The following is a 24,075-nucleotide window of genomic DNA, read 5'->3' on the forward strand; positions in this document are numbered from 1 at the left end:
ATTGATTAATGATCTCATAGTTCGGGATCCTCTTGGAAGGAGCGACCACAATATGGTGGAATTTAAAATACAGTTGGAGGATGACAAGGTAAAATCAAACACTAGTGTTTTGTGCTTAAACAAAGGCGATTACAATGGGATGAGAGAAGACCTAGCTAAGGTAGACTGGGAGCAAAGACTTCATGGTGAAGCAGTTGAGGAACAGTGGAGAATCTTCCGAGCGATCTTTCACAGTGTTCAGAAAAGGTTCATACTGACAAAAAAGAAAGACGGTAGAAAGGGGAAAAATCGACCGTGGATATCTAAGGAGGTGAAGGAGAGTATCAAATTGAAGGAAAAAACATACAAAGTGGCAAAAATTAGTGGGAGACTAGAGGACTGGGAAGTCTTTAGGGGACAACAGAAAGCTACTAAAAAAGCCATAAAGAAGAGTAAGGTAGACTATGAAAGTAAACTGGCTCAGAACATAAAAGCAGATAGTAAAAGCTTCTACAAATATATAAGACAAAAAAGAGTGGCTAAGGTAAATATTGGTCCTTTGGAAGATGAGAAGGGAGATTTAATAATAGGAGACGGGGAAATGGCTGAGGAGCTGAACAGGTTTTTTGGACCAGTCTTCACAGTGGAGGACACAAATAACATGCCAGTGACTGATGGAAATAAGGATATGATAGGTGAGGACCTTGAGATGATTGTAATCACTAAGGAGGCAGTATTGGGCAAGCTAATGGGGCTACTAAGGAGGCAGTATTGGGCAAGCTAATGGGGCTAAAGGTAGACAAGTCTCCTTGCCCTGATGGGATGCATCCCAGAGTGTTAAAAGAGATGGCTAGGGAAATTGTAAACGCACTAGTGATAATTTATCAAAATTCACTAGACTCTGGGGTGGTCCTGTAGATCCCCAAATTTCTTTCTCTGTCAGTCTGGCCTCAATAAAAGTTGAGACGGATTCGCACGTAAAAAGAAGTTATTTATTTAGCTTGCAAGCTTAATCATCTTACAGAAACGTAAAAGACATCCAGCCTCTTACACCCCAGAAAAACGACTGACTAAAAGACAAAGGGATCTCTGCAAAATCAATTCAAATGGTATCAAGTTTCACATACTCGACGGACATAGGTCAGCCTATGTCCCTCCTGACCTGTTTAATCTATTCTGATTGGCTCACTTCCAATCCCTTTCTCTGGCCCCTATCAATGCAGCATCACTCTCATAGACACACCTCTTCCTGCTTTTTCCATGCGGTCTCAAACCCCTTTGTCCCTAACTGCCAGAATCAAAGTGGCTTATTTCTACATTACATTAACTAGTATCTCTAAAGTAACTATTTTATATCACATTCGTCATTCCTTCCTTTTATCATTCCATGATAACCGAACTATCCAATCCATAGCTACGGTTCCTCATCTAAAAAGATCCGTCGCTGCATTTCCAATTCCTGTCTTAGCCCCCCTTCATCTGCCTCACCCTCATGGATTTTAACAGTTAAATTTTTTTTCTCGGTGATTGGGGCGGTGATCTGATCTAGTGCACCCCGCATTCTACCCATCACACATTTAAGGATGGCCAGGCCCACAAAGATGCAGCCGATAGCTACCACTAGATACATGGCCATATTTATCAACCAGTCCTTCCATCCTCCAAATCCCCAGTTACCCCAAGAGCCAGGATCCTGCATCCCGTCCAAGTGATCCCGTATGCGATCCATAAATTTAGTGATGTTAGCGGTCAAGTCCTGAACCCCCATAATACACTTGCCCTGTACTATGGCGCATACCCCACCCTCACGGGCCAGAAGATAGTCAAGAGCATACCGGTTCTGCATTGCAAACAACCGTAGCTGAGACAACTCCTTAGTTATTGCCCCGAGGGCTCCCAAGGTTTCATTTCCCAAGATGGTAAGGCCGCAAATAAAATAATTCCGATCACTAACAGCCAAGGAACCCCCCACACCTCCCAGTGTCAATACGCTCAGAATGCCCCACCCGGCTGAGTGGCCCCGGTTGGGTGCAAGAACCTGAGGTTTTTTCCAGTTCTCGCAAAATTCAGCAGAGACTGCCCGGCGTGCTAACTGATTATGCAGGTTCCACGCCGAAGGGCAGGGGAATGTGGTAGGGACTAGAGTCCCTATAGCAATTCGGCGGGGAAATGGGGGTGACAAAACGTTGGTCGCCGTACTATTAAATAAAAAGTAGTATCCTTGTTCCGTGTGGAGACTAGCATCACAATCAGCATATCGGTTGCGTAAGGACCCCCCAGTAGCCCAGTTTATCCAATTTTGAAATGCCCATTCGGGCCGCCCAGCAATGCGGAAAGCCCTAGTCCCAACAGTGATATGAGAGACATTCGCCCAGCCACAGAGGAGCTGGAGGCCGGCGTTCAATGGAACGCAAGTGATGTTGTAACAAACGCATTGGCCAGACGCCTGGGTGATATGGCACCTCCTGTCCGTACAGGTGGGAAACAGACATGTTATATTTGTGTCCACCTCTACCAGCAAACAGCCATATCCTTCACTGCTGAAGCAATTCTCGTACGACCGGGAATCCCTAATGGAGTGAAGTGGCTAGGTATGTACGCCCTCCACCGTCGCAGCCTATCGTACTGTGAATGGGAATTATCCCGAGGAAGGGGAAGGCAAATAGCCGGTGGTGCTGAATCCGGATCGTAAGGAAGAGTGACTTGCTCGGGCAGTGGTTCGGAATGCTGACAATGAACCACCGTTTGGGGAGTGCCCCAAAGCGGTGAAACAGAAAATAACCTAGACACCGCTGCGGGGTTCGGGTAGCAGACAACCCGTCCGTGGCCATACAAGCGGTGGTAAATCTGGTAGAAGAGATTCATATTACCCAGGTTTTCCTCAGTTTGGCCTTTAATTAACTTAAGTGTATCTCCCGGTAACCTACGTTCTAGCTGTACTTCCCTCCTCACACGCCCCGTCCTCTCTCTAGTCCCTTTCTCTTTCTCATGGTCTCTTCCTACACTCTTCTGACAGCCTGATGTTACCTTTATTGTACCACTTTTAACACATCCAAAATCAAATTTACATGTATTCCAAAAACAAGGCAATGTCCATATAATGTTCCCTTCCCATCGCCGGGACCGGTGCAGCTGCTTCATGACTCCCGCATTTTCCTTAACTTTGATGACCTTCCATGAGTCGATACCATGTCCTCGTATATGGGGGCAGTGAAGAACATCACCTGTGCATAGGTGATGTATCCTTGTAGATTGGTTGGGGCTACACAGATACATAATATTCCCCTTTTCCATGTCCATCGCCAATAACACGCCAAGCGAAGTGAGGCCAAATATCAGACAGACGATGCGTAGCCACTCCATCATGCTCCACACCTGGAAAATAGCACTGGAGAAGGGAGGCAGGTTAGTATCCGACCTTTTACAGTAGTGGAGATGGACTCAATTTACAGTGATGTAGGTGGACCCAAGCACCTCGCCCCTCCACTTTAACTGCTGTGGGGGTGGTAAGGAGAACTTGGAAGGGCCCGTCCCATCGTGGCTCCGACCCCTTCCTAGTCCAATTTTTGACCATGACATAACTACCGGGCTGGACTGAAAGTGAGCTAGGTACTGGGGGCAATGGCTCGTGAGCCGCGCGGACTTGGCCATGGAGTTCCTTGAGCACTTGCGTAAGGGCTAGAACATAGGTGGTAATTTCTTCAGTCATCTGATGAAACTGAACCCGTCTGGGAACCTGCAGGCTCCAAGGAGTTCTAAGAGGCCTGCCATAAAGAATCTCGGCGGGAGAGAGCCGGGCTGGTCCCGCAGGTGTAACCCGCAGCTGGAAGAGGGCAACGGGGAGCAACTTAAGCCATGTCAGTCCCGTGTCTGCTCTTAATTTAGCCAATTTAGTTTTGAGGGTCTGATTGTGTCTCTCAACCAACCCGGCTGCCTGCGGTCTGTAAGCACAGTGTAACTGCTGGCGTATGCCCAACTGGGAGCAAAACTCCTTGTTAATTTGTCCAATAAAATTAGGCCCATTATCAGAACTTAACTGAGCTGGTATACCGTACCGGGGAATGATTTCCCTCATCAAGACTTTAACCACAGTAGCAGCTTTATTATCGATAGTCGGATACGCCTCGACCCATCTGCTGAACACATCCACAATGACCAAAACATATTTGTAACATTGACACCTTTCCAACTCAATGTAATCCATTTGGAGCGTCTCAAAGGGACCACTGGGCAACGGGGTTTGCCCCTTCCCACAAGGGATACCTTTTCCGGTGTTATATTGCTGACAAATCAAACACCGATTACTGATACTTTGGGCCAACCCCTGCATTTTAGGGTGCCACCAAGTGTCCAGCAACAAATCACTAGTCCCTCGAGCCCCACAATGAGTTGCAAAGTGTACACATTCGATGACCCATAAAGCCAGTACATCAGACATACAAGTCTGATGTGCAGGCGTGGTCCATAAAGAGGAAACAGAATCATATGTACAACCTAACCGTTTCCACATTTGTTTATCACTCTCAGGAGCGTCCTCCTGTAACCTTATGACGTCTTGGATGGTTGGCATTGGCTTGTCAGAAGCAGACATATTCATAGTAGATCGTTTAGTCTGACTTAACATTTTAGGCACCATCACTTGCTGAATTTGTGCGGCTGTGCACGCTGCATGATCTGCTCGTTCATTACCAACGTCAACTGGGGTTGTACCATTCGTGTGGGCAGCGCATTTAATAACGGAAATCTGCGCTGGCATAAGGAGGGCCTGCAGTAGGTCATTAACTAAACTCCGGTTGGATATTTCTGTGCCTGCCGAGGTAAGGAATCCCCTATTCTTCCAGAGTTGTCCGAAGTCATGAACTACCCCGAAAGCATATCGGGAGTCCGTGTAGATATTTACCCGGCGATCTCCCCCAACTATACATGCACGGGTGAGGGCAAAAAGTTCGGCTTGTTGTGCTGAGTAAGGGGTCTGGAAAGCTGCCGCTTCTAGAATCAGACCATCCTGATCTATGATTGCATAACCGGACAGTCTCCGGCCAGTGGGGCTTACTAATGCACTGCCATCAACATACATAATCATGTCAGGTTGTTCTAACGGAATATCACTCAGATCGTCCCATATTGTTGTAGTTTCCTGAATCAAGGCTAAACAGTCGTGACCAGGCGCATCCTCATGGACAGGGGGACCGCTAAGAAAACAGGCTGGATTGATAGTGGTACAATATTTAAATGTCAGACGTGGATTGTTCAAAAGGTATATTTCATACCTATTCTGACGAGCTGCGGTAAGATGCTGAGTCTGCAGTTGCCCCAATAGTGCGATTACCGAGTGGGAGCTATACACCGTAATATCCTGTTGTAGAGTTTTGCACTGAGTGCTGAATTTGGTGCATTTGAGTGTGATAGTGAGAGTTTGGTGACCAAGGGAGTTAGGTGAGGAGGGAGTAAGGCGCTCCTTTCATTTTGTTTCCGACATTTCCGCAAAGAGTGCGAAGAGAGCCAGGAGTTTACAGAAAGTGTAGCTGACTGGGAGCAGGGTCGGTGGGCGGAGATCTAGTTAGTCCACAGGGCAGCTATATTCTGTCAGGTAAGAGGGGATGGAGGCTAGGCCAGTTACATGCTCCTCCTGTAGGATGTGGGTGGTGAGGGATACCACCGGTGTCCCCGCTGACTATACCTGCGGGAAGTGCACCCAACTTCAGCTCCTCAAAGACCGTGTTAGGGAACTGGAGCTGAAGCTGGATGAACTTCGGATCATCCGGGAGGCAGAGGGGGTGATTGAGAAGAGTTACAAGGAGGTAACCACACCCAAGGTACAGGACAAGAATAGCTGGGTTACAGTCAGGGGGAAAAAAACAAACAGGCAGAAAGTGCAGGGATCCCTCGTGGCCGTTCCCCTTCAAAACAAGTATACCGTTTTGGATGCTGTTGGGGGGGATGACCTACCGGGGGAAGGCCCTAGCGGCCAGGTCTCTGGCACTGAGTCTGGCTCTGGGGCTCAGAAGGGAAGGGGGGAGAATAGTAAAGCAATAGTTGTAGGAGATTCAATGGTTAGGGGAATAGATAGGAGATTCTGTGGTCGCGAGCGAGACTCCCGGAAGGTATGTTGCATCCGGGTGCCAGGGCCAAGGATGTCTCGGATCGTGTCTTCAGGATCCTTAAGGGGGAGGGTGAGCAGCCAGAAGTCGTGGTGCACATTGGTACCAACGACATAGGTAGGAAAAGGGGTGTGGAGGTAATAAACAAGTTTAGGGAGTTAGGCTGGAAGTTAAAAGCCAGGACAGACAGAGTTGTCATCTCTGGTTTGTTGCCGGTGCCACGTGATAGCGAGGCTAGGAATAGGGAGAGAGTGCAGTTGAACACGTGGCTGCAGGAATGGTGTAGGAGGGAGGGCTTCAGGTATTTGGATAATTGGAGCACATTCTGGGGAAGGTGGGACCTGTACAAGCAGGACGGGTTGCATCTGAACCAGAGGGGCACCAATATCCTGGGAGGGAGGTTTTCTAGTACTCTTCGGGAGGGTTTAAACTAATTTGGCAGGGGAATGGGAACCGGATTTGTAGTCCAGCAACTAAGGTAGCCGATATTCAGGACGCGAAAGCGTGTAATGAGGCAGTGGGGAAGGGAACACTGACAAAGGAGAGTACTTGCAGGCACGGAGAGGGGTTGAAGTGTGTATACTTCAACGCAAGAAGCATCAGGAATAAGGTGGGTGAACTTAAGGCATGGATCGGTACTTGGGACTACGATGTGGTGGCCATCACGGAAACTTGGATAGAAGAGGGGCAGAAATGGTTGTTGGAGGTCCCTGGTTATAGATGTTTCAATAAGATTAGGGAGGGTGGTAAAAGAGGTGGGGGGGTGGCATTATTAATTAGAGATAGTATAACAGCTGCAGAAAGGCAGTTCGAGGAGTATCAGCCTACTGAGGTAGTATGGGTTGAAGTCAGAAATAGGAAAGGAGCAGTCACCTTGTTAGGAGTTTTCTATAGGCCCCCCAATAGTAGCAGAGATGTGGAGGAACAGATTGGGAAACAGATTTTGGAAAGGTGCAGAAGTCATAGGGTAGTAGTCATGGGCGACTTTAACTTCCCAAATATTGAGTGGAAACTCTTTAGATCAAATAGTTTTGATGGGGTGGTGTTTGTGCAGTGTGTCCAGGAAGCTTTTCTAACGCAGTATGTAGACTGTCCGACCAGAGGAGGGGCAATATTGGATTTAGTACTGGGTAATGAGCCAGGGCAAGTGATAGATTTGTTAGTGGGGGAGCATTTTGGAGATAGTGACCACAATTCTGTGACTTTCACTTTAGTAATGGAGAGGGATAGGTACGTGCAACAGGGCAAGGTTTACAATTGGGGGAAGGGTAAATACGATGTTGTCAGACAAGAATTGAAGTGCATAAGTTGGGAACATAGGCTGGCAGGGAAGGACACAAATGAAATGTGGAACTTGTTCAAGGAACAGGTGCTACGTGTCCTTGATATGTATGTCCCTGTCAGGCAGGGAAGAGATGGTCGAGTGAGGGAACCATGGTTGACAAGAGAGGTTGAATGTCTTGTTAAGAGGAAAAAGGTGACTTATGTAAGGCTGAGGAAACAAGGTTCAGACAGGGCATTGGAGGGATACAAGATAGCCAGGAGGGAACTGAAGAAAGGGATTAGGAGAGCTAAGAGAGGGCATGAACAATCTTTGGCGGGTAGGATCAAGGAAAACCCCAAGGCCTTTTACACATATGTGAGAAATATGAGAATGACTAGAGCGAGGGTAGGTCCGATCAAGGACAGTAGCGGGAGATTGTGTATTGAGTCTGAAGAGATAGGAGAGGTCTTGAACGAGTACTTTTCTTCTGTATTTACAAATGAGAGGGGCGATATTGTTGGAGAGGACAGTGTGAAACAGATTGGTAAGCTCGAGGAAATACTTGTTAGGAAGGAAGATGTGTTGGGCATTTTGAAAAACTTGAGGATAGACAAGTCCCCCGGGCCTGACGGGATATATCCAAGGATTCTATGGGAAGCAAGAGATGAAATTGCAGAGCCGTTGGCAATGATCTTTTCGTCCTCACTGTCAACAGGGGTGGTACCAGGGGATTGGAGAGTGGCGAATGTCGTGCCCCTGTTCAAAAAAGGGACTAGGGATAACCCTGGGAATTACAGGCCAGTTAGTCTTACTTCGGTGGTAGGCAAAGTAATGGAAAGGGTACTGAAGGATAGGATTTCTGAGCATCTGGAAAGACACTGCTTGATTAGGGATAGTCAGCACGGATTTGTGAGGGGTAGGTCTTGCCTTACAAATCTTATTGAATTCTTTGAGGAGGTGACCAAGCATGTGGATGAAGGTAAAGCAGTGGATGTAGTGTACATGGATTTTAGTAAGGCATTTGATAAAGTTCCCCATGGTAGGCTTATGCAGAAAGTAAGGAGGCATGGGATAGTGGGAAATTTGGCCAGTTGGATAACGAACTGGCTAACCGATAGAAGTCAGAGAGTGGTGGTGGATGGCAAATATTCAGCCTGGATCCCAGTTACCAGTGGCGTACCGCAGGGATCAGTTCTGGGTCCTCTGCTGTTTGTGATTTTCATTAATGACTTGGATGAGGGAGTTGAAGGGTGGGTCAGTAAATTTGCAGATGATACGAAGATTGGTGGAGTTGTGGATAGTAAGGAGGGCTGTTGTCGGCTGCAAAGAGACATAGATAGGATGCAGAGCTGGGCTGAGAAGTGGCAGATGGAGTTTAACCCTGAAAAGTGTGAGGTTGTCCATTTTGGAAGGACAAATATGAATGCGGAATACAGGGTTAACGGTAGAGTTCTTGGCAATGTGGAGGAGCAGAGAGATCTTGGGGTCTATGTTCATACATCTTTGAAAGTTGCCACTCAAGTGGATAGAGCTGTGAAGAAGGCCTATGGTGTGCTCGCGTTCATTAACAGAGGGATTGAATTTAAGAGCCGTGAGGTGATGATGCAGCTGTACAAAACTTTGGTAAGGCCACATTTGGAGTACTGTGTACAGTTCTGGTCGCCTCATTTTAGGAAGGATGTGGAAGCTTTGGAAAAGGTGCAAAGAAGATTTACCAGGATGTTGCCTGGAATGGAGAGTAGGTCTTACGAGGAAAGGTTGAGGGTGCTAGGCCTTTTCTCATTAGAACGGAGAAGGATGAGGGGCGACTTGATAGAGGTTTATAAGATGATCAGGGGAATAGATAGAGTAGACAGTCAGAGACTTTTCCCCCGGGTGGAACAAACCATTACAAGGGGACATAAATTTAAGGTGAAAGGTGGAAGATATAGGAGGGATATCAGAGGTAGGTTCTTTACCCAGAGAGTAGTGGGGGCATGGAATGCACTGCCTGTGGAAGTAGTTGAGTCGGAAACATTAGGGACCTTCAAGCAGCTATTGGATAGGTACATGGATTACGGTTAAATGATATAGTGTAGATTTATTTGTTCTCAAGGGCAGCACGGTAGCATTGTGGATAGCACAATTGCTTCACAGCTCCAGGGTCCCAGGTTCGATTCCGGCTTGGGTCACTGACTGTGCGGAGTCTGCACGTCCTCCCCGTGTCTGCGTGGGTTTCCTCCGGGTGCTCCGGTTTCCTCCCACAATCCAAAGATGTGCAGGTTAGGTGAATTGGCCAATGATAAATTGCCCTTAATGTCCAAATTGCCCTTGGTGTTGGGTGAAGGTGTTGAGTTTGGGTAGGGTGCTCTTTCCAAGAGCCGGTGCAGACTCAAAGGGCCGAATGGCCTCCTTCTGCACTGTAAATTCAATGATAATCTATGATTAATCTAGGACAAAGGTTCGGCACAACATCGTGGGCCGAAGGGCCTGTTCTGTGCTGTATTTTCTATGTTCTATGTTCTATGTTCTAGAGTGATGTTGGCAGCAGCCTGCAAACTATTGTATATCGCTGCCAAGGTCTGGGTGCAAACAGGGTGGCCCAACACCACTGGGTCGAGTTTGGAAGAGTAATATGCTACGGGCCGGTGCTTGTCCCCATGTTGCTGACTGAGTACCGCTGTTGAACATCCTTCCAGAACAGTACAGTATATCTGGAATGGTCGGTCGTATAGGGGCCTACCGAGGGCCGGTGCTTGTAGCAAGGCCTGCTTCAGGCAACGGAAGGCCTCGAGTGCCTCGGTGGTGAGAGTAAAGTTTCCCTCTTTACTCGTGTAAGGTGTCAGCAGCTTTGTATAGACAGCGATGTTTGGTATCCACTGCCGACAATAATTCACCATACCCAGCCAATGACGAACCTCCTTGGCTATTGTAGGGGCGGGGAATTGGCATATTGGTTCAATCCTACTGGGGTCGAGACTTCTTTCTGTGGCTGTAAGTAAAACTCCTAAGAACTTAACTTTTCTCTGAGCCACCAAGACCTTTGCTTGTGAAACAACATAACCCAACGAGGATAGGTGGTTCAATAATTGGATCACATCATCCCTATTACTGGGCTCGTCAGGACTTGCCACCAATATGTCATCTACATACTGCACTAGAGTGGAACCATGCTCCAATGTCAAGGCCTGGAGTTGGGTCTGCAAACATCTGGAGAAGAGTGTAGGTGAATTGACGAACCCCTGTGGCAGTCGGGTCCAGGTATACTGCTGCCCATTGTAAGTGAAGGCAAACAAATATTGACTTTCAGTCGCAAGTGGGAGGGCAAAGAAGGCGTGCTGAAGGTCAATTACGGCGAAGACCCGGGCTTGTGCTGGAATTTGAGCCAGTATGTGGGCAGGGTTAGGGACGAGAGCATGTAACGGCTGTGCGATGGCATTAATTGAACGTAAATCCTGTACTAATCGGTACTGGTCTGGTTTGGCTGGTTTAGGCACAGCAAGTATGGGGGTGTTACATTCTGATTGGCAAGGGACCAAAATACCCTGTTTCAACAGTTCTTGAATTAATTTATCTATTGATGGAGCAGCTTGAGATTTCAGGGGGTATTGCCGAATGGAAGGTAGCTTTGCATGATCCTTAATCATTACCTTGATAGGTGTAACATTTGTCTTTCCCACTTGTGATGGGTATTCCGCCCAGACCTGTGGATTGACATATTCCAACACATCATGTCCCCTGTGATGCTGCAGTCGAGTGTTAATCGTTTCAGGGACCTCAAAATATTTTATGGTAGTGCCGTCTGGCATGGCTTGAAGTGCGTAGTCTGTTGGATCTGAATGATCCACTGCCCTCCTGACCATTCGTCCCATATCCCTGGCATGGTACTGGTCATGGACCTGACGTGTAATATGAGGGCTTACCGAAGCTGACTGTGGCCATAAATGTGGTGATATTGTAACAAAATCGGCTGTACCTTCTTTTCCCGTGACTGTGGCTGTAACCTTGACTGGCCATTCGGTCTCAAGTAATGGCCGGTATTTGTCCTCCAACTCCCTGTTTCGTCCAGTTCTGTCATAGGCCAGGGTAACGTGATGCAGTGACTGTTCAACGTCTAACGTCCACCACTGGGGGGTGATAGAAATATAGCACTGTTGTCTCATCCTCCATGATGTAACCGTTACCCCCTCATCTCCGCATTCTAGCTGTAGCTGGAAGATACACAGTAAATCTCGGGCCAACAAGTTACAGTCCAATCCAGTAGTCACTACAAACTGATGTTCTGCAGACGTATTCTCGTAAGTGACTGTCACAGGTTCAGAAATAGGATACTCACACACCTGTCCTTGGAACCCTGATAATTGCTGCGTGTGGTCGGATAGTGGTAATTTAAGTGTTGATTGCACAGAAGACATCGCTGCCCCTGTGTCGATTACAAATGAGTGATGTTGATCTCCTATCTGCAAAGAGATAATAGGTTCCCTGTCGGATTGGAGAGTCCTTATGGCTAAATTAGCTAGTCAATCCTGTGTTGGGAAAGGGTTTTCCTGGGAGAAGTCAGTGTATCTCATCTGTCCTCCCCTTGGTGGGTACCCTCTCCTTTGGGTCGGATAATCTCCTTCTACTGTCTGTCTTTTAAAGGGGCATTCCTGTTGCCAGTGATCTACACGGCCGCAATTAAAACATGCATTGCTCCCTCTATTTCTGCCCCGGCCTCGTCTTCCAGTAGACCAATGGCCCCTCAGAGGGGGCTGCGGTTGTAGAGCTGTTGATTCGTTCAGTGGACCATAAAAATGGGGTGAGGGTCCCTTTGGGTGGGTTTGGTATCCTCCTCTTCGCTGATCCACCCACCCAAAGTCACTATATTGGGGCTCCTGCTGGTAAACTACCATTTCTGCCGCTTGTTGGGGTCGCAGATCATCCTTTTTCATTACATACTCAGTCTTAACCTTTGTAACTGAGCCTCCTTCTTGGCCTACACCCTCCTTCCAGTAAAATCTGACTGCCCTTGCCATCTGGGAAGGGTCGTTCTCCGTCCAATTCATGTTATTACATTTCACAGCAGTAACCACAGAAGGTGGTAGGCAATGCATTAACATAGCACAGTATTGAGGGGAATTCTGACCATTTTGATACAGCAAATCGCCTGACTGCCCCCGGTAGATTTCATTAAAACGCCCCAGAAATTCCTCTGGCTCTTCAGTCTTCTTAGGTTTTAGGTCTAAGATAACAGAAAGATTTATGGGCCTTTGAAATGTGCTATTCAACGCATTTAAGATCTGTGTCTTTCTATCGTCGTCTAACGCATAGGCCTGCTGGAGTGCGGCATGACTAGCATAATTCAGGTGGTTAAGATAATTGCGGTACTCTGCTGGGGTTAAAATCTGCTGGACTAGGGCCCAGAGGTCCCTTGAATCAGCTTGATAAATTGAGATAGTAGTTCTCAATGAATCCACACAGGAGATTTTTTCCTATCTGGGATTGTAGTCATAATAGCCATCATCTCACTGGGTGTCCATGGGAAGTAAACGTCTATTGTGGGGTTTGCAGCCGCAGTCCCTGGATCGGGGTTTCGCATCTTCCTAATCGGTAACTGTCTCCGAATGTCACCAGGGGGCACTCTAGCTATTTCCCCTGGTTGTTCCAAGACTTCAACGTCTCTCCCTGTCACTAGGGGGAGTTCTTTCTCTTCAACCGAAGTTGTTTCAGCTTTCTTTGTTCCCAACTCTTGTGATTTCTCCTTAGTTTGGGGAGACTTAGGTGATATGCTTAATTGTTTCTGGTGAGCTTCAAGCCCCTCTCTTGCTGTCCGAGATCTTGTCCTAGAGCTAACTGGGCTTGTGGGACAAAGTTCCTTTTGCTCTTTCGGTTGTGAAGTTGGTAAATCAGGACCCACACTATCACCCAAACGGGCTTGAGTTTCTGGCATATTTGAAATCTGGGGAGCAATGGCTGGGTATATATTATTGTACTCTGGTGGTTCTGGAATGAGCGCAGACCATACTATGGGTGCAGACGGAATTTCTACTGACTTTTCCGACTTATTGAGTTTTTCTTCTTCTGACAATTCAAGGCCAGCCATTGAACTACGTAGTTCACCTCTTGTGTGACCCGGGTCCTTCCTGTCTCTATTTGCTCTTTTTTTAAATGCACATTCCTTTTTCAAGATCTGTAATGTTTTTAGGTTACCCTGTTCACTAATTGAAATCCCCATTTTAAGGGCGTTATCCTGCCAGCTGGACAACATAATCTTATCTTTTTCCTCTTGACAATATTGCCTCCATAATCCAATTAATTCTTTAGTTTTCATACCTTGATTTTTTTTCCATATCTGTCCCTGGATTTTCTTAACCATTTCTAGGTCTTTGGTTCCCCCTAGTGGCCATTCATCTCCCATTTTAGTTCTTAACTGTGCTGACAATTTTCTAAAGTCCTTTGCTTTGTCCGGATACTTATCACATAATATTTGCAGTGGCATGCCTGGATCATTTGTGCTATCCAAGGAATTTCCCATAATCTCAACTAGTCCTTGGAACTGCGTTTTTCCGCCACTACAGTCCAAGGAAAATTCTTTAACTTAATCAACTATATTTTTAACACACAGACATATAGAGGTGAACCATTTTTCAATTTCTAATGTTACATCTACCTCTCATAACATAACCCAACCGAATTAACTTACAAATACAGTTGAACCATTTATATTTTAAATGTTACATCAACAGTACAGCCTACCCCAGCCGAATTAACTCACAATTAAAGTTGAACCATTTATCTTAAATGTTACATCAACAATACAGCCTGCCCCAGCCGAATTAACTCACAAATAAAGTTGAACCATTTATCTTAAATGTTACATCAACAATACAGCCTGCCCCAGCCGAATTAACTCTATGAAATCCCATCAATTAAAATGCTTATCCCCAGACTGACCTGTGATTTCGTCGAGGCGGTCTTTCTGTGCCAACCGCGAGTGACCAGACTAATCAGACGATAAGAAGAGGGGAACAATCAATGCTGGTCGTTTTCCAGTTCTACATTGAGGGCCCTTTGTTCCCCATCCTCCTGTTCATAATCAGTCTAATTCTGATTTCGCAGTTGGATCAGGATCGCCCTGAGAAATCCCGGGTTTCGGCACCAAATGTAGATCCCCAAATTTCTTTCTCTGTCAGTCTGGCCTCAATAAAAGTTGAGACGGATTCGCACGTAAAAAGAAGTTATTTATTTAGCTTGCAAGCTTAATCATCTTACAGAAACGTAAAAGACATCCAGCCTCTTACACCCCAGAAAAACGACTGACTAAAAGACAAAGGGATCTCTGCAAAATCAATTCAAATGGTATCAAGTTTCACATACTCGACGGACATAGGTCAGCCTATGTCCCTCCTGACCTGTTTAATCTATTCTGATTGGCTCACTTCCAATCCCTTTCTCTGGCCCCTATCAATGCAGCATCACTCTCATAGACACACCTCTTCCTGCTTTTTCCATGCGGTCTCAAACCCCTTTGTCCCTAACTGCCAGAATCAAAGTGGCTTATTTCTACATTACATTAACTAGTATCTCTAAAGTAACTATTTTATATCACATTCGTCAGTCCCAGAGGATTGGAAAGCAGCAAACGTGACACCACTGTTTAAAAAAGGAGGTCTGCAGAAAGCGGGTAATTATAGGCCGGTAAGCTTAACTTCGGTTGTAGGGAAAATGCTGGAATCTATCATTAAGGAGGAAATAGCGGGGCACCTGGAGGGAAACTGTCCCATTGGGCAGACGCAGCATGGGTTCACAAAGGGTAGGTCATGTCTGACTAATTTGGTAGAATTTTTTGAGGCCATACCAGTGCAGTAGATAACGGGGAGCCAATGGATGTGGTATATCTGGATTTCCAGAAAGCTTTTGACAAGGTGCCACACAAGAGGTTGCTGCATAAACTAAAGATGCATGGCATTGAGGGTAAAGTGGTAGCATGGGTAGAGGATTGGTTAACTAACAGAAAGCAGAGAGTGGGGATAAATGGGTGTTTCTCTGGTTGGCAACCTGTAACTAGTGGGGTCCCTCAAGGATCAGTGTTGGGCCCGCAGTTGTTCACAATTTACATAGACGATTTGGAGTTGGGGACCAAGTGCAATGTGTCAAAGTTTGCAGACGACACTAAGATGAGTGGTAAAGCAAAAAGTGCAGAGGGTACCGGAAGTCTGCAGAAGGATTTGGATAGGTTAGGTGAATGGGCTAGGGTCTGGCAGATGGAATTCAACGTTGCCAAGTGTGAGGCTATCCATTTTGGGAGGAATAACAGCAGAATGGATTATTATTTAAACGGTAAGCTGTTAAAACATGCTGCTGTGCAGAAGGACCTGGGTGTGCTGGTGCACGAGTCACAAAAAGTTGGTGTGCAGGTGCAACAGGTGATTAAGAAGGCTAATCGAGTTTTGTCTTTCATTGCTAGAGGGATGGAGTTCAAGACTAGTGAGGTTATGCTGCAATTGTATAGGGTATTGGTGAGGCCGCATCTAGAGTATTGTGTTCAGTTTTGGTCTCCTTACCTGAGAAAGGACATATTGGCACTGGAGGGAGTGCAGAGGAGATTCACTAGGTTGATCCCAGCGTTGAGGGGATTAGATTATGACGAGAGGTTGAGTAGACTGGAACTGTACGGAACTGTACTCATTGGAGTTTAGAAGGATGCGGGGGGATCTTATTGAGACATATAAAATTATGAAGGGAATAGATAGGATGGATGCGGGCAGGTTGTTTCCACTGGTCGGGGAAAGCAGAACTAGGGGGCATAGTCTCAAAATAAGGGGAGGTAGATTTAGGACGGAGTGTAGGAGGAACTTCTTCACCCAAAGGGTTGTGAATCTCTGGAATTCCTTGCCCAGTGAAGCAGTTGAGGCTCCTTCTTTAAACATTTTTAAGAAAAAGATAGATGCCTTTCTAAAGAATAAAGGGATTCGGGGATATGGTGTACGGGCCAGAGAGTGGAGCTGAGTCCACAAAGATCAGCCATGATCTCATTAAATGGCGGAGCAGGCTCGAGGGGCCAGATGGCCTACTCCTGTTCCTAGTTCTTATGTTCTTATTACTGAGAAAGTGCCACACTCCTGCACTGTCAATGACACCTTGCATCACTTTGTTGATGATTGAGAATAGATTTCTGAGGCAGTAATTGGCCGAATTGGATTTGTCGTTTTGTTGGCAGGACATACCCTAGGTAATCTTCTAGATTTAGGGTAGGTGGGAACTGCACCGGAATACTTGGCTAGGGGTGTGGCCAGTTCTGGAACACCAATTCAGACAACCAGGATGTTATCGTGGCTTATACACTTTGCTGTACCCAGTGGCTTCAGCCATTTCTTGATGTAGTGTGGAGTGAATTGAATTTTTTGAAGATTGGCATCTGTGATGTTGGAATCTCAGGAGAAGGCAGAGATAGATCGCACTTTTGGCTGAGCCAATGTTTCAGCTTTGCCTTTTGCACTGACATTCCAAGGCCCCCCATCATTGAGGGTTGGGAATTTTTTGGAGTCTTCTGTGGTTGGTTCTTTTCCACTACCACTTACAACTGAACATGGCACAAATGCAGGGCTTTGATTTAATCTGTTTTTATTGTAAGATTGTTTTGCTGTGCCTACCTCAGTGTCGTAACTGCTGCAGCATGGATAAAAGTAGAATAGTTTTGAATGAGCTAAAATTTATGGAGGGGAGTAACATAAGGCTGGCCAGGAAAAAGTTGGAGTAAGTATTTATGGATGAGCGTTTCTGCTACAAGAGACTAGGGTAGGAGTGCAGGTGACCAATGTTACAGGACTGGAACTTTGTGATCTGAATGTTGGACATTATAGGATCAGAAGTTCAGCGTGGGGTCAATGGAATGCTATAGTTACAAGAAGTTTGTTTCTGCACCAGATGGTGGCTTGAGAGGGTTTGAATTGATGGCAAGATCAGAGTTGTAATTTCCGATAACTTCAATCTCTCTGTATTTGGAGAAAATTGTGGCTTATGTGTTACATTATCCATAGTGGCTAATAACCTTTTTTAAAAGAAAGGAATTCTGCAATGTCAATGGAAAGAAAACATGACACTTGGGCAATATATCAGTAGGTGTTCAACTGCCAGCCGATTAGTTCAGTTGGCTGGACGGCTGATTAGTGATGCAAAGTGATGCCAACGGCACGGGTTCAATTCCCATACCAGCTGAAGTTATTCATGCCCTCCCTGCCTTCTCAACCTTGCCCCTCACCCGAGGTGTGGTGACCCTCCGGTTAAATGCACACCAGTCAGCTCTCAAAGAGGAGAGCAGCCTTGGGTCCTCTGTGCTAACATTTACATTTTTCCATTTCCCGACAGGCAGTGTATGCACTTGAAAAAATTACAGGACTGAAGACTTTGTGTGGTTATTTGGCCTAGGGTGGGATCTTTGTTCATTATTGGGATATTTCACAAAGACACGTCATCTCTGATCTTTTAAACTTTCAGGTTCGCCATTTTCGTGAAACCCGGAAAAAAAACATAGCTGAAGAAGATGAAGAAGTTAAAGAGGTACGTTGTTTCCTCTCTAATTATTCTTTTTTTTTAATTTAGAGTATCCACATTTTTTTTCCAATTAAGGGGCAATTTAGCATGGCCAATCCACCTACCATGCACATCTTTTGGGTTGTGGGGGTGAGACCAACGCAGACATGGGGAGAATGTGCAAACTCCACAGCTACTCTTAATAATTCTGTATTAACCTTAATTATTAACTAAATAACAAAGCTATTCCTCAAACTTTTTCACACTGGACCCGCAGTGTGATGACACTCTCAGGAGTGCTTTTGATCTTTGCAAGCTGCACTATGTTAACAGATTTTAAAGTGGTGCTGTATTGCTGTCCTGTCTATATCGGTGCAAATGTGACCTCTCCAAACCCAAAATCGTCTCCAGTAATTGAATGTGTGTCTAAGTGATTCCATACTGAGTGCTCCATATTCCATGAATACTTTCAGACTGGCATTTATGATCTATTGTCCAAACGCATCGGCGTGGGTATGTAATGACATTACAGATTTCCAAGAAACTGGTGCACTGATGCCTGTATGGTTTGTAACTTTGTCAGGGAGATTGTTTCAATACTTCTCTCTTGTCCATACCCTCTTAAAGGGGTTAACTCATGTTGGTTATGGTTCCACAAGAAACAGCAACACTGGTACTTTGACCAAAAGGCCGTTGTTCACATGTGAACTTGGGGCAGTGAACTATTCACTCAACAGCATTACAGCTGGCCCTAATCCTGTCTTCAGGTGAATTGCGCACAGACCAGAAGTAGTCACAGGATAATCAGAATCATTCAAATGGGCTAACTTGTATTCTTCCTGTAAAGAATACTGAAGCCAATGTCAGTGCTCCAGCTGATCAGTTAACTTGTCAAATCTGAAGCCAAAACCTGAAATATGATTATCTCTGTGATTTAATACTAAGCTCAACCTCTTGCTCCTAAATCATTGCAGTAAGTCCAAACCTCTGGACTGCAAATTGGCTCTGTAAATCACTAGCTATTGACAATCCTCTCTTTTTAATTTTTTTAGTTCTAGAGAATTTGTTATCCAGGCTATTAAGACAAATGGTTCTAAAGGTTAAGAATATAAGATAACGCGAGCAATTGATTGAAATTGAATTTTTAACAGACTCTTGGACCTTATGGAACAAGATAACGAATTTTAACTACTGAGACTGGGTTAAACCTGCTAAATTGATCTGTAATATATATTTTAAAAATATATTTTTTTATCCTCCTTTTTCACATTTTCTCCCAAATTTACATCCACCAACAATAAACAATAATCAGTAACAAATATGTCAATCCCCATATCAATAACAACGATCCCATCCTCCCACCAAACCCCAAATATTAGCCCGCATGTTCACACAAACAATAGACAAAAAGGAATCAGGAATCACCCATAGTCACCATTAACACACGCACCCCCCCCCCCCCCCCCCCCAAAATAATGTTCGATGTTATCCAGTTCTTGAAAGTGCATGATGAATAATGCCCATGAATTGTAGAACCCCTCCATCCTTCCCCTCAGTTCAAACTTAATCTGCTCAAGAGTCAAGAATTCCAACAGGTCCCCCCGCCACGCCAGGGCACTGGGTGGAGAGGTTGCTCTCCAACCCATCAGGATCCGCCTTCGAGGCGAAGGCTACAACATCTGCTCTGCACCCGTTTCCGACCCTGGCTGGTCCGACACCCCGAATATGGCCTCCCAGGGGCCCGGGTCCAGTTTCACGTGCACCACTTTAGAAATTACCCTAAAAACCTCCTTCCAGTAATCCTCTAACTTTGGACAGAACCAAAACATATGAACGTGATTAGCGGGGGCCCCCCCGCAACGCTCACGCACATCTTCTACTCCTTCAAAGAATCGGCTCATCCTCGCCCTCGTGAGGTGTGCCCTGTATACCACCTTCAGCTGTATCAGCCCCAACCTTGCGCACGAGGTGGAGGCATTCACTCTCCGGAGAACCTCACATCAGAACCCCTCCTCCATATCCTCTCCCAACTCTTCCTCCCACTTTGCTTTGATCCCTTCCAGTGGTGCCTTCTCCTCTTGCAAAATAGCTCCGTAAACCGCTGACACTACCCCCTTTTCCAGTCTCCCTGTTGCCAGCACCTCCTCCAGCAATGTGGAGGCCGGCTCCACCGGGAAGCTCTATCTCCTTTTTGGCAAAATCTTGAACCTGTATGTAGAACATAGAAAAATACAGCACAGAACAGGCCCTTTGGCCCACGATGTTGTGCCAAACCTTTGTCCTAGATTAATCATAGATTAATGTAGCTAAACATTTCCTCCTGCTCCAGCCCATACTTCGCTTCCAGCTCCTTCAATCCTGCAAACCGACTCCTAAGAAACAAATCTTTTAGTGTCTTAATCCCCTTCTCCTCCCATTTCCGAAAATTTCCATCCCACCTCCCTGGCTCAAATCTGTGGTTTCCCCGAATCGGCATTTAAGTGATCTGTAATATATAAGGAATACCTAAAGGATCTTGAATCTTAAAACATCTCATTTTTAAAAATTGTTCATGGAATGTGGGTGTTACTGATAAGGCAAGAATTTGTTGCCCATTCATATTTCATCATAGTTGCCCTTGAGAAGGTGATGGTGAGCTGCCTTCTTTAACCACTCCAGTCCCTGTGGTGTAGATACACCCACAGTGCTGTTAGGGTGGGAGCTCCAATATTTGAATTCAGTGCTGGTGATGGAATGGCAATATATTTCCAAGTCAGGATGGTGTGACTTAGAGGGAACTTATAGGTGATGGTGTACCTGTGCATCTATTGCCCTTATCTCTCTAGATGTTTGGATATTGCTATCAAAGAAGCCTTGACGAGTAGCAAAAATATTAAAAGTATAGAGTTGTAATATCAGCCTTTAGATTTTCATGCATGCACCTGACTTTAGTTACCCAAATCCTGCTTCACAGGGTAAAGTGACCGATTTTTCTTCTCTGAATTCTCTGAAGTTTATTTCTTAATATTTAAAAAATATATATTTTTATTCTCCTTTTTCACATTTTCTCCCAAATTCACACCCAACAATAAACAATAATCAGTAACGAATGTAATGTCAATCCCCATATCAATAACACCTGCCTCCGCGCCCGTTTCCAACCCCGGCTGATCCGACACTCCGATTATGGCTTCCCGAGGACCCGGGTCCAGTTTCACGTGCACCACTTTAGAGATTACCCGAAACAGCTCCTTCCAGTAATCCTCCAGCTTTGGACAGGACAAAAACATATGAACGTGGTTTGTGGGGCCCATTCATCTTCTACCCCCTTAAAGAGCCGGCTCATCCTCACCCATGTACGGTGGCGCCCTATACACCATCTTCAGCTGTATCAGCCCCAACCTCGCACAAGAGGTGGAGGCGTTCACTCTCCGAAGCACCTCATTTCCTAATATTTTAATACGTTGGAAGCATTCTTGTGTGGAGAGTTACCGTCATTCATTATATATTAGAGTTCTGTAAATTGGCTGAAGGGAATTGTCAAATTGATATGGATAATATCTGCATAATATTGTTACAGTGACCATTTCTCTAATGGACAGTTTTTTTCTCCATTTAAACAAAAAGGCAATGTGTAGAGCGAGGGCCCATAGAACTGAAGGAAAAGAAGTTTCGTCATTGATTAGTGATGATGACATGGATATTTCTGAAGAAAAGGCTGCAGACTCTGATGAAAGCAGCGTGTCTGTAACTAACAGAGGGCGAGGCAGATGCCGTGGAAGGGGCAGCAGCAGAGGCCAGAGCTCTTCCACAGGAAGAGGAGGATCCAGAAGAGGAAGCAGTAAGAATTGTTTATATTAATACAAATATCTAAACTTAACAGGCAGGTAAAGATCAACTGGTCCATCAAGGCAGACCATACCATGACAAGTGGACCATTATTACTAAATATTTTTTTCTTCACCAGACTTATCCTTGCGCACACCCTTTCAGCCATGTAATCTTCTGGGAGAGACAAAAATATTCAGGCCAATAACTGGAAAGTTACTTTGAAAAATTTCCCTCTGACTCCTTCAGATGATTAAAACCAGGCCATGCAATCACCTTCAAAATTATTTGATCTCTGGCCCAATCAAGCTCCATCATGAAGACATGTAGAGAGTTAGCACCAAACATGCCAGCTGACAATGTATTCCACAGGCACACAATTCTCTGGGGAAATGAAAAACTGCCTATTGTCCAGTCGAACAAACTCCTATACAATCAATCTGTTAAAATGCTATAATCAGTAGCAATATTATCCAGCTCTTTAAATAACTGCTAGATCTAGTTTAGGGCACCTCTAAGACTTTGTTGCTCTAAAGTAAATGGATCAAGATCCTTGAGCCTATCTGCGAAGCTGAAGTTCTTTAAATTAGAAACTATTCTTGTGGCTCTGTTCTGGACCTGTTCTAAGACAATTATATCACCCGTCATTTGGAAGGGGCAAAATATTCAAGATTCCCCTGTATATTGTCAAAAAGGTGCCCTTTGGTTCGACTACTCCAAGAACTTTAGATAGTTTCTGTACATTGGTCATGACCCTTACTGATCTGAGCACAATAACATCTACAAAGTTTTTTCTCTATCTTTGTATTCTTCCCTGTGACGAATGGTTACTGTACCCTTAACACCATGTAGGCGATGCCCCTTTAAGACCGGGTTTGGAGCCCTGGGGGACTCCGCCTCTGGCTCCGCCCACCAGGGAGCCGTATATAAGGTGACACCCTGTAGGCGACACTCAGTGAGCACTCATCGCTGTAGCTGGCTAGTTCTCTGCTTATTAAAGCCTTCATTTACCATTCCACACTCTCGTGTCGTTATTGAGGGTACTACATTTCCTGTAAAAACTGTATGTGTTCTGTGTCTCTTCTACAGACACACATGAAGTTACAATTATATATGGCTATTTGCTATTTTGTGTTCTATTCCCCAACACATCTAAATCTTTTTGCATTTGATTATGTTACACTCTTATTGTTTTATCACTTGCACAGATTTTGGTGTTGTCTACAGACTGCTTACTGTACTCCCAACACCCTGAAGTATATTAAAGTCTGTGGAGAGTTCTGCTGATTTGGAACATAAGCATTGTCTATAGAAATGTTGACTGATCCAAAATTGTAATCTAGCAGCTCTACCTGAGCCTAAAGAATTAGTTTGAATCTGTCCTTTAATGAGCCTATACAGTTCATTAGTGGACTTCTGACATGGCTAGGAGAGCTTTTGTTGTTACTGCCAAAATTACCCACCATCTTTCATTCCAGAGATCTCTTTCCGAATCTTGTATAACTGCTTTTATGCCCCGCCTAAAACTTCAAAGAACACAGTCCTTAAAATGTTAGATTTAAATCTGTTACATTACATAGCGAGTCATTGTTTTCATTTGTGATGGATTCTTCAAAACTGTGTTTCACTGCCTGTCACCCAAATATGCTTCTCTCCATTGAGTGGGTTTAATTGATTTTGGGGACTATTTGCATCCACCAGTGGTTCACATTGTATTTGCTGGAACTTACAGAATATTTTATATTTGTTTCATATCCATTTAAGCGATGTTTGCTCATGGATCTAATTCATCCGTGGGTGCTTTCCAAAGCACACACTTGATGTTAATTTTATAAGTATTTGAAATGTTCACATTAAGGAAGCAGGAGTCAGTAAATATTTTTAAACATACAACCAGTTAATTGAGTTGAGCAATCAACCCTTTTCCAAAATTTGAAAAAGTTCTTTATATTTCTGACCATTTATTTGAATTGTTTAACAACTTCTCTTCTGACCTAAAATGATGCATGTTTTTCAAAATGTCACAGGGGTCTTTTCTAAACTTATGGAAAATAACTGCAAAATTGTATTGTTTTATTAATCCTATTTGAATGCAGTAAAATGTGGAGAGGTTAAGCAATTCTCGTATTTGTTTCACTAGGAAGCAGTGGAAAAGAAACTAGCAGGACGTACAAAGCTCCGGTAGTTACTCCTGTGAAGAATATGTTGATCATGGATGGTAGGCCAATTTATATATCAGCAAGCCATTGCAGATTTGTTGACTATTAGTCCTTTACTCTGAGTGCAATAACTTATTTTTGTCTTATAATGAGATTCCTTAAAAAATTCAATGGGTGCAGTTTTCCCACCTTGTTGCACCCAGCACCAATCCCATCGCGCTGAGAGAGGCCCAAAACAGGATTCGCGGCAGGCGCAAAACTGCACAGGAGTCAC

The 24,075-nt window shown here is 45.0% G+C and overlaps 1 protein-coding gene across 2 annotated transcripts in view; it reads left to right on the forward strand.

The window, feature by feature from the left end:
- Positions 1-24,075, forward strand: part of mre11a (MRE11 homolog A, double strand break repair nuclease) — a 117,937-nt gene that overhangs the window by 66,881 nt on the left and 26,981 nt on the right. For both annotated transcript variants that reach the window (XM_072476417.1, XM_072476418.1), the window contains exons 14-16: positions 17,800-17,862; positions 21,442-21,655; positions 23,783-23,860. In XM_072476417.1, the coding sequence (XP_072332518.1) occupies positions 17,800-17,862; positions 21,442-21,655; positions 23,783-23,860 (355 nt within the window). The remainder of the gene's footprint in view (positions 1-17,799; positions 17,863-21,441; positions 21,656-23,782; positions 23,861-24,075) is intronic.

This window comes from Scyliorhinus torazame, chromosome 15 (assembly GCF_047496885.1).
Source record: "Scyliorhinus torazame isolate Kashiwa2021f chromosome 15, sScyTor2.1, whole genome shotgun sequence".
Classification (NCBI taxonomy): domain Eukaryota; kingdom Metazoa; phylum Chordata; class Chondrichthyes; order Carcharhiniformes; family Scyliorhinidae; genus Scyliorhinus; species Scyliorhinus torazame.